Consider the following 12,104-nt stretch of genomic DNA (forward strand, 5'->3'; position numbering starts at 1 on the left):
TAAAACCAATCAGTTAACACTAATTTAAAAGAATATGGTTTTGTGTATGCATCCCAGAGTACTAATCAATAACTCCTTAAATGCTTACTCTATTCCCAGATCTCGGCTTGACACTTAAGCAAGTTATAGTACAGAAGATATGAGATGTGATCATTCCATTAACAAGCTTGTCATCCTGCTTGGAGAAACAAATGTGATACATACCTCTAATGAGATGTTACCAGTAAAAAAGGACATGGGCAGATGTCCTTTAGGATATTCTCAAGTAATCTAAAAGGAGAGGTCATTTTCGGTCATGAGAAAGCATGCACTGAGTTGAAATACTGATAACTTGTTTGTAATACTTTGTTAATAGCTCTTTAAGACTGTAACCCATTAACTTTGCTAATTATCCCCATCAGTAGAATCTTTCTTATACCCTGACTATTCTGTTACAGACATTTTGCATTGTATTTGGGGCTTTGTAATTGCTCAGCTTCTTTTGTGAGTGTCTTAAGCCCTATGAGAAAAAAGTAAAAACTGAATTCTAAGTTGTTAATAACCTGGTGACTGTGGATATTTAACTATTTGGAAGAATGCAGACATATCAGCCCTGAGCAAGACAGCCAAACCAAAACAATTACAGTGAGGGTACCATTTCCTTTGAGAGATTCTATTTATTTTTATTAAAAAATTCTTTCTTTAGAGATGATAGAACAGTAATTTCCAAAATGAAATTAGGACATCATAATCCTTGTTCAAGAAGCATTATTATTAAAAGATAGCTTTATGTGCTTCTAAGAAGCTAATTAGTTGCTGCCTGGCTTATCATGCTGAGAGACTGTTGTGATTCATGGGTATTTACCCATCACAACAGGATTTTCTAATGCTATTTGGTTATGAAATTATTTATACCTCTGACTCAGGCCTTTAGAAGGGCTTCCAGCAGTTTTAGAAAGCCAGCTTCTGCACTCAAGAGCGTTTTGTGCTGTTGGGGTGGTGAATCAGCTTGGCAGCATGATAGTGTGTGAATCTACTTCACTGCATGTCTGAGGAGCGGTTTTCTGGTGAAACTCTTCAAGCCAAGCATGATAATGAGTTTTCATTGATGTAGACCTTATAATTTTATAAAAAATTAAACTTTTCAGTAATATTAGCAAACAATACCAACATGGATTTTTGTAGTTTATGTTTATTCTAATAAGCTGTTGACAGGAACTTTTCCCAATTTATTCCTTATGTTATGTTATGTCATTAGTTTAGTATGGACTGTTAAGAATTTGTTTTTCTTTATCAGACAATTATTTTATTTGGCTAGTGATTGGAATAGGGAAGAAATCAAAAGCTCTTTATAGAACTTCCTAAACTTTAAACATCATTCATTAGTTGCATTGTGAAGCATAGAATTAACTGTGTGTGTGTGTGTGTGTGTGTGTGTGTGTGTGTGTGTGTGTGTGTGTGTCCGGTAAGGGGATTGTAATCCTTGGCTTGGTGTCGCCCGCACCGCGCTCAGCCACTGAGCACACCGGCCAACCCTATGTAGGATCTGAACCTGCGGCCTCGGCGCTCCCAGCGCTGCACTCTCCCGAGTGAGCCACGGGTTCGGCCCGGAATTAACTCTTAGTTTTGGAGATCTCATACCATCATCTTTGAGTTATAATACCAGAGCAAAAATGTGAGCCTTGATACATTTTCTGTCTTTACAACAAATTTTAAGTGAATAACAAGGGCTGTTCTTGCTCATTTATTTGAATATTCCTATGGTTTATGCAAGTCTAGGGTTGAGTTATATCAATATGAGGGTACTTCAAAAAGTTCATGGAAAAATAGAATTGAAAGGTAATATGAATCTTTCCATGAAATTTTTGAAGTACCCTCATACATAATAGTGGTTTACATCAGATCCTAAAGTTAAACAGTTTTACATAACCATCCTTCATTAGAATAAGTGAGCTTTGTCTAGGGATAGAATTCCATTTGTTTCCCCAAAGTGGAAAGGAGATTTTGGGGTGACATATCTTTAATGTATAAGGTTTTTCAAAAAGTGGGCTTCATGTTTAGAAGTCCATAAATAGTAGTTTGCATGTGTTGTTTTCATTAATAGCAAGGTAGGTTAACAGGGTCCGTGCTTAACATATGCATATTGGACAGATATGAGTGAACATGGAGCCAACTACTTCTCCAGTTTCATAAAGCAGTTTTATCGGTTTAAACTTGTCTAGCACATATAACTGATAATATTCAGTTCTCATTTTTCTTACTAATTGATCCAAGCTCTTTAACATGACACCTGATGGCAGTAAGTCACTTAGCACATAATACGAACAGAGAAGACTCTTCTGTCTCTAGAAATTTATGTGTGCTAGCTGAAGTAATAGGGTCAAAAATAGGGAGTGGAGAAAGAGGGAGGCTGGGAACACTCACATGTAAATCATCTATATTCCCAGCACACTTTTGAAGCAGCTATTTGCTATCTACTTGCTATCTACAAAGCACTACTGACTCAATCTGTCTATAACTTGACCTTACTATCTTCCACCCAAAGCTGCTTTTCCTCCAGTATTTCTTATCTTCATGCAAAGTACCAGTCATGCTCCTAGTCGTTTATTCCAGACACCTGAACATCATCTTCGACTTCCTGTTCTCCTCATCCCTCACTTCCCATCCAAATTCTCTTTAACATGGATACTAAATACATAATTCTTGAATCTCTCCATTTCATTCCATCTCTACTGTTGCCACTGTACTTGTTGCTCCGCTGCAATCAGTTTTCTATACTCCAACCAGAATGATCTTTTAAAAATGGGAATCTGATCATGCCTTTTCCTCTTTTACACTATTAAGGCTTCTGAGTACTAAACTCTTAATTTGGCCTCTAAGATCCTATATATTCTGGTTGGTCCCTGCCCATCTCTCTAAAAATAGTTCCCCTTCCTCAGCAGGATGCATTTCTTCCTGCCTGAAGCCTTTGTCTCCGCTGATCTGATCATCATCTCATTGGACAGAAGTTCTTTTGGGATTCATTTCAACTCTAAACCCAATGATTCTGTCTTTTTACAGTTTTTCAGTCTTTTCCCTTTGCCATTACCTATTACTTTTCAATGCTCTGGTGATTATTAAATAATCAAGCTTTGTAAGGGCCTGAGGACATCTCTGTATTTCCTATCATGTAAAATCTATGGGTTTTGTAACAAGCATGTGTTGCCTAAAACCACAGTCCTGATTTTCCATGCTCCATTCCCTGGGCTAGATGGCTGAGTAAAGGTCTCTGACTGAAGAGAAATGAATTCCTGTTTCAGCCAGACCAAAGCAGAAAAAGAAATCCAAACAATAAATTACTGTTTGATTTCTGAAAGTTTACTGAGGTGTTCTAATAGTAAAAGAACTAAAAAGAAGATGCAATTAACTTGTAAATATTTGCAGCAAATGTTTTCTCTTTCCAAGTTAGATGAAAGGTCTTTTAGAGTGGTCTGTCCTATTAAATTGATTGGAAGTCAAATAGAGACTTACAGCTGCTTAGGTGATTATTTAACTGGAAAGACTATTTATTCTGTGTCTACTAAGACATGCTTATTATTCTATGAAACTTGTAAAATCATAAGATTATTTTCGCCATCTCCAAATGTTAACAAAAGGTACAGTAGCACATAACATTGGTGGAAATTACAGTGTGCAATTCTGAGATTTAATGATCTGACTTGTGTGCAAATTTACCAACTACTTAACCAGTAGTTATGCAATAATACAGTGAATTTTCCAGAAGTATATAAGTATCACTTAAATAAATCTTGTCTGTCTGTTCATTTATTTGTTTGCCTTGTTCAAAAATGGAACAAAACAAAAATAGAGCAAAAATATACTAGATGAACTTGCAGACTTATAGCACCAGGAGTGAGTTTAGTTAACAAAATAAATACTATGAACTCCAAAACAGTGGGTAGAGGTGGGTCTCTCTGACTGTCTCCATAAAGAGGAAAATGAAGACAGCTGTATGATTTATATTGCCTATCAACAAAGACCAGTTGAGAAGCACAACTGTTGCAGTTACTGGGACTGTAGAGAAATGTCTCCTGTTGCATGGAATGTGATAAATAGCACCTCCAACAGCCCTTGTACAGAAAACACAGCAACAGGGTTCTCAGTGCTGAGTCTTTCAATACGATTTTTTTGCCGTCATGAAGATCAGTTTGTTAAAAGCAGTTCTACATGGGTCTATTTTGCAACTTATTGATGTTCTGGCTTAATCTAAAAATTGATTTATAGTATCTACAGGTATAAAAATATTAAATTTTCTTAGGTAATCCTGCTTATTATTTTTTCACTGAGGTTTTGGTGATATTAACTATGTATTAGTTTTAGGCTAAATAATCAGACATATCTGGAATTTAGAAGTGCCATAGGGGAGTGAGATTTTAAGAGATCATTGTAGATGGGCTCAAAGTTCTGTACCATAGAATTTTAGTTTTTTAAATATGCAGTGAGCCTTAAGATTACCTCTGGAGAATCCATCTGTAGTTTTTTATTTGGTAGATTGGGGTGGGTGAGGTGAGATTATCTATATTTAAAAAAAAAAAAAGTCACATAAGTGAATCTGGTGATTAGTGAAGTCAAAACTACTGCCATAGATTATTTTGCATTTGATAGAAAAAAAAATTTAAAGCTGATATAACCAAATATACCCTAGCCATAAACCTGTCCATTTTATGGCTAAGATCTATTTTTGAAGACTGTAAATTACCAAAGTACTATTCAGTGTGTGCTATTTCTGAAATGTACACCTACCCAATTGAATAAGGTGACTTAATATATGGATTTTCTTATTAGTGAACTAGTTAAAGGTCTTGGTGTATCTACTGGAAATGATTACTTTGTATAGTTAATATGTATTCTGGGATAATTTTTTATTCTCACCATTGTGTCTGATTACATCTCCATGTAGACTAAAAATAATCACATTCTATCTAGAGACATTTTTTATATTTTTAGTCCTCAGAAAATTATAATGCATACTTATATGCCTTCTAAAGTTATCTTAGGTCTTTAGTGGTACTTTTATTTGTAGGCTTTTAAATGATAATATGAAAAATGATACTTAGGGATTGGTATCTCACACACTTCTTTACTTATTTGCAGTAGTCCCAAATTAGTTATAAACAAAATCTTTAAATATGTGGTAAACCTTCATTTAAAGTAGAAAACCAAGCCTACATATGTATGTGTATTTCTTAACATAGTATTAATATTTATTACAACAATGGCAATCCTGAGTAAATGTCTCATGTTTACTTTTTATTTTTTTCTTTATAGGCATTGCTTCTATGACGGTGCCAGTGTATATCGCTGAGGTCTCACCACCCAATTTAAGAGGCCGGTTGGTCACTATCAATACCCTCTTCATCACGGGAGGGCAGTTCTTTGCAAGTGTTGTTGACGGAGCCTTCAGTTATCTCCAAAAGGATGGATGGAGGTTTGTAAATAGTTCTTACATTTAATTTTTCAAATAAATCATGATTTTGGGGAATGGGAGAAAAATTGAGAAATCATGGGTAAAATATAACTGGATATTTTGAATCATGATATAAGTGGGTGGCATTCAGCAAGATTGAAAGTGGACAAGACACTGATATTTATTTTAATGATAGACAAGGAACCTACCATTAAGAATTGATATTTACAGGGTTTTTTAGCATTTAGGTGACATTTCTCACACTGTGTGTAATCTTTTGCTATATTTGTTTAAAAATGAATGCGGTAATAAATATGTATGGAGCCTTGAATGATATTAGTGATTGACAAACTGTAAATGAACTGCAGATATAGCTAGCATCCTCTTTGGACTTAGGAAGCAACATTCTCATCTGAAAGAAACAGTCTTCATAGATAAAGATTTAGCAATATAAAAAGATACATGTAAATTTAAAATGTACAAATTATTCCTTGATGATTATTGGCTTATTTTGAATCAAAAGAAATGAGAAAAATGGTTTAATCTGCTTTGAAATAAATTCAAGCTGAATGTCATAAAAACAACCTAATCCTGTGTTAAAGCCGTATTATTGTTGTGGGCTCTAGATTTTGATATCTTACTTTATGTTATTTCAAAACAACAGATTCATCTAACTATTTCAAGGGTATTTTATGAAAAGGCACAGTGGGATTACACAGTATTATCTAACTCGTTTTCTTGCCACCAGTTTATTACAGCAAGTGTTTGTTCAGTATCTACTTCTGTACAGGTACAGGGAATAGAATATTGTACTGGACTCAAGCTCTTGCTCTCATGTGCTTACTTTGCTGAAGTTAATCCTTAACAGCTAAAGAAAAAAGGTTCCATGTGATGTGGGTGCAGGGAATTAAACTTCTGTGTAAGCAGCACGATAAAACACATGGCTTAGGACAAGCCACTGACCACTTAAACTGAAGTTTTAATAAAAGTCACGTGAGAAAACTCTGAAACCAGTGAGAACCTGCATTTGTCAGGACTATTAAAAAGAGGACACAGTTGTTAAAAGCAGTAGCTCTGTCTGCAGATGTTGCTAAGCCATTTTCTACCTTTTTAAAGTAATCAGTTCTGCCAAAGCAAGAAATTATTAGGAAATTGAAGAAGCAGAAAATTTAATCTTTTTTTTCCTGCTCAGTAGATGAACAAAAAGAGAAAGATGGTAACCTTTATCAGCATAACCTGGTATTTTGAATTTTTCTTGGAAACTCAGTGAAAGTCAGTTAATCTTTCAACCTACATGTCTTTAGGAAGATCTAAATCCATTTACATTTTGTTAACAAATGTCATTTCTGTGGCTAACGTAGGTATATATTAAAATATATAATGTAGAGTCCATAGGCCACATTTTTCATTTTAGTATAGCAATTCAAATATCTTTTCTCAGTACTGGTTAGAAAAGAAAGATAATACAGTAGTGAAAATACATTTATGAATGTGGTGTACCTATAGAAACAGAGGTGTTGGTACAGGCCTTAGACCCCTATTCAGAAGTAGAGTGACATAATCATAGACATGGATTAAAATCTGTTTTCTACACCCATTATCTACAAACCTCAGACAAGTCATTTAGCTCCTGTGAACTTCACTTTTCTAAAAAATAGGACCAAAAATACTTGTCTTGTAAGATTACTGTGGAATCCAAAATAATTATTATATGTGTTTAGCCCAGTGCTTGGCATATGACAAGTACTTAATAAATAATGAATCATGTTATTTTTTTCTCTTCTTATGAATGAATAAAGGATGGGTGCTGCTATAGGTAAGTTTTAAGGAAGGTTGAAGGAAAATCAACATTCCATGGCCTCCGTTTTCTTTATTGGCAATGATAGGGCTTTGAGGTGGTAGAGAAGAGTCATAGAGAAAACAAATTTAAATGAATACTGCTGCTGTGGGAAGTACAAGAAGGAAATGACTAGAGACAACAAAAGACTCTCCTAGTAACCATGGGATTCCAGCTGAAGTTGGAGGCATGTATTTGCAGTAAAGCCAATTAGCATGTGTCCATCTCTGTTGCTTATAACAGAAATACCTGAAACTGGGTAATTTATAAAGAAAGAATATTTATTGCTTATGGTGTTGGAGGCTGAGAAGTGCAGAGTCCAGTGAGCACATCTGGTGCGAGCTTCATTGGTGAGTTGTGACTCTTCACAGCAAAGCAGGGTAGTCTCATGGAGGATGGCAGAAGCAGAGAGAACCAACTCCTCCTTCTTTAAAAGCCCTCAGAACCACACCCATGACCACCATTAAACCATCAATGGATTAATCCATCTCCTTGGGCATGGCCCTCACAATCTAATCACCTCTCCAGGGCCCCACCTTTCAATTACCATAATATGATCTTCTACCCTCTTCATACAGTCACAGTGGGGCTTAAGTTTCTAATACATGGACTTTGGGGGACACAATTCAATCAATAGTAACAAGCTTGTATATATTTTTCCTGCAATATTGGATAGCCCAGGGGTGAAAAAGTAAAATAAGAGGATGGGAAAACTAACTTGGGCTGGTATTCAGACCAAGGCATTAACAACCAGATTACTTTGAACCCAATTTACTGTTTACATGAATACACATTTAATTATGTATACATGCAAACGTGTTTACTTTTTTTTAAAAGGTGAATTTTCCTTATGTTATTGTCTTCCATTATTCAGCATCCGTGACTGTATGTTTACCTCATCTGACCCCTGGGCTAATAGGAGTGTGGTTATATGCAAATGAAGATTGAAGTGCTACCTTAGCATTAACATTAGACTCTAGAATTGTCAGCAATTATAACTTATTTATAACAATAGATAATTCATCACTTCTGTGGCATTGTGTTTCAAAAATCCTAAGGAAAATGTGGGTCTAAATATTTCATGTGAACTTCTTTCTCATACTCATGTTTTTGTACATCTCTAAAGTAAGATGTGTCCCCTACCTTCTAAGAGTTTGAATATTTTAACCATTGTGTCTTTTTATTTTCTTTTTTGACTTTTATTGCCTCTGAAACTCTACTTCACGATATTAACATTTGATTTTGTATTATATACCCAGTGTCCTAGATTTACTAGCTCACATTATAGTGATGAACCATTTCAGAGTCTGTTAGCAAATATCATTTGATGCTAAACAAAACCTTAAGAAGTTGGCAGAATTGGTATTGTTCCCATTTTGCAAATTAAAAAAACCCTGATGCTCAGAGAAGTCAAATATTTTCCTGAGACCACGTAGCTATTACTTGGCAGAGATTAGAGCCAAGTCTTACTCAAAATCTAACTATGTTTTTCCTCATGGTTCTGTTTTCAAGAGTTTATAATCTGAAAGCCATAGTTGTTGATAATTTTTGCAGTAGTGATAGGATTAAAAGATATGGAGGATGAAATTGACTGACAAAAAACTTCTTAGAATTTGAGATTGTTAAAGACTCTCACCTTTTGTGCCAGTTGGGTCAAAATATCTGTTCTTTTATTTGGATGTCATAGAAACAAATTGTTTTCTGCCGAATAACTAGAAGATTAGTTTTTCCAAAGAATTACCAGTAGAAGACTGAACATTGGTATTTTTCTGGCACTCCATTGTCATAATACGTTCTGTACTGGGGAAGATGTCATCTGGCTTCATGAAGAAAGGGGAAATAGGATTTTGCAAATACCATTAAGGATATGATTTTTTAAAAAACCAACAACTTTATTGCGATATAATTCACATACCATTCAATTCACCTATTTAAAGTGTACAGTTAAATGGTGTCTAGTGCATATGTACAGCTGTGTAACCATCACCATAATCAAATTTAAAACAGTTTTATCACCCCAGAAAGGAACTTCGTGTTCCTGTGCTATCACCCTCTAACCTCCCAGTCCCTCCCAGATCTAGGCAACTGTTAATCTACTTTTTGTCTCTGTAGATTGGCCTATTCTGGATATTTCATATATCAATATGTAGTCCTTCATGACTGGTTTTTCAGAATTCATCTGTGTTGTAGCACATGTCAGTACTTTATTTCTTTTTATCGGCAAATAATAATGTGGATATACCACATTTTGTTTGTCTGTTCATCAGTTGATGGACATTTGAGTTGTTTCCACTTTTTGGTTGTCATGAATAATGCTGCCATGAACATTTATGTATAAGTTTTGGGATGGATGTGTTTTCACTTCTCTTGGGAATATACATAGGAGTGCAATTGCTAGGTTGTATAGTAACTGTATTTAGCTTTTTGATGACATGCCAGACTGTTTCCAAAGTGGCTGTACTATTTTACATTCCTACCAGCAATGTTTAAGTGTTCCAATTTTTCCACATCTTAGTTATTATCTAGGTTGTTATTATCTACCTTTTTGATTATGGTCATCCGAGTGGTCGTGAAGTAGCATTTCGTTGTGGTTTTGATTTGCATTTCTTTAATGACTGATTACGTTGAGAAAGATTTGATTTTTACCTAATGCTTTATTGTGCTTATAAAGATGGCAGAGACATTTTGGTAGTTAATATTAATGATAAAGTTCTATCACTGTTTGCCCTTTTCTTTGCTAATATTTTAAAATCTTATTTATTGAGCAAGTGAGATTTACTCACCACACTTCAAGGAAACAAAGGTTTACTTTTTTTTAATTGCTGAGTTAAGTCCTGGCACATAGCCGGCCCTCAATAAATATACGATATGTGAATTTAGCAACCTCAGTGACTTATCTAAAACACTTATCTGGGCATTGCCACTGCTAAAATGCTTCGAGACTCTCCATTTTCTACAGGAAAAAAATTGATCTCTTTATTATGGTTTGTAGTATTCAGTCCATGGCTGCTTGTCTAGCTTTCTGTACCTCATACAACCTCCCTCCCTCCTCCACCAACCACACCTTGCATTGCCAGGTTCTGGTTTTTCCCTTCTACTCATTTTGCCTACAATGTTTCCCTACCTTTTCCTGGTTTACTGGTCCAACTCCCATCCATTCTTTATTTGTTTTTTTTTTTTTTGTCTTTTATGTGACCGGTAAGGGGATCGCAACCCGTGGCTTGGTGTAGTCCGCACCGCGCTCAGCCAGTGAGCGCACTGGCCATCCCTATATAGGATCCGAACCCGCGGCAGGAGCGCCACTGTGCTCCCAGTGCCGCACTCTCCCGAGTGCACCACGGGGTCGGCCCCCATCCATTCTTTAAATCTTTGCTCATGTAACATGTGGAACTTTGTCTCTTTGTCCTTTCATAATACTTTGAACATAGATAGCTTCACTCTTATACTTACCACATTATTTTGAACCAGTTGCTTGTTTGTCTATTTCTTCTAGTTCACTTTGGAGTTCCTGAATGTCATTGACCTTGTACACATATTTAGATCTAGGAAAGGGCCTAGAACATAGTAGATACTCAATAAATGTTTATTGAATTGAGCTGAAATTGATTGTGCCCCCCTAGGGAAGGGACTCAACCAAAGTAAAAAGATATTGATTATAAACCAAAATACCAATTCATTAATTTATGCTGAGGGATATATATACTTCATAGATAGCTGAAAAACTAAATTATTAATCATAAGTGTTTCTTACTGAGCATAAAAATAAGACAAAGAAAATTAGTTTCTGAGTCCATGAAAATTTCTGTCCCTCAAAAGAATATACCTCCCTGGGCACCAGGACACTTTTGTCCTTCTCTCTTGGACAGTGATGGATTTCAAATGAGTGTTTCTCTGTTTACTAGTATATAAACCTTCATGTAGATTATATTAATAGGGATGGGTGTATCTATGGAGGGGCTAAATTCTTCTCTTTTATGTTGATTTTTATTCCTTTTATTCTTAGATTTAATTTTTTTTGGCAGCTGGCCGGTATAGGGATCTGAACCCTTGACCTTGGTCTTACAAAGCTGTGCTGTAACCAACTGAGCTAACTGACCAGCTAAGATTTAATTTTTTAAAACTAGGTTTATCTTATTCCCCCTGACTAACCTACGTACAACCATTTAAGTGTCTGATTGTGCCACACGTCTTCACGTTTCATCATTTACTTGATGTGATATAGGTGTTGAATGAGAAATAAAAAATATTAAGCAACATCTATATGAGAGATTTTTCTGGAATATCCTGAGACTAACTCATCACGATGTGAGACTTGTGTTGAACTTTGAAGAATTGGTGGGATTCAGGTGGACAGAGGGGAAATGGGGCAGAGTGTAGGCCAGGTGGGTAATTAATTTATGAATTAATTGATCTAAGCAGTAATATCCTCACATAGCTAATGTTCAAGTAATTGTACAGTGTTATTGTGGATATCAAATGCATTAATGATTGTTAGATGTACCTACAAACTCTGAAATGCCACTATGTATTGTTTGCTGTTATTTTCACAAAGTCTTAGGTTCATTCTCTTTGTCCTGCATCTAACACTGGCAATAAAAATTGCCCTCACCTTCAGTTATCTGATTTTTCCAAGTAAAATGTAAATATCGTTTGGTAATGACAGAGTAGTTTGTATAAGACTGACTCCTTTGAAGATTATACACCATGGACAGGCTGTAAAAAAACAAAACAAACAAACAAAAACTGTTAAAAGCTGTAATACAGAGGATTTTTAGGGTAGTGAAAATACTCTGTATGATACTGTAATTAGACGCATGTCATTATACATTTGTCTAAACTCAT

The 12,104-nt window shown here is 35.4% G+C and overlaps 1 protein-coding gene across 1 annotated transcript in view; it reads left to right on the plus strand.

The window, feature by feature from the left end:
• Nucleotides 1-12,104, plus strand: part of SLC2A13 (solute carrier family 2 member 13) — a 317,237-nt gene that overhangs the window by 45,910 nt on the left and 259,223 nt on the right. The window contains exon 2 of the mRNA XM_063076095.1: nt 5,287-5,446. Within this exon, the coding sequence (XP_062932165.1) occupies nt 5,287-5,446 (160 nt within the window). The remainder of the gene's footprint in view (nt 1-5,286; nt 5,447-12,104) is intronic.

Source organism: Cynocephalus volans, chromosome 12 (assembly GCF_027409185.1).
Source record: "Cynocephalus volans isolate mCynVol1 chromosome 12, mCynVol1.pri, whole genome shotgun sequence".
Classification (NCBI taxonomy): Eukaryota; Metazoa; Chordata; class Mammalia; order Dermoptera; family Cynocephalidae; genus Cynocephalus; species Cynocephalus volans.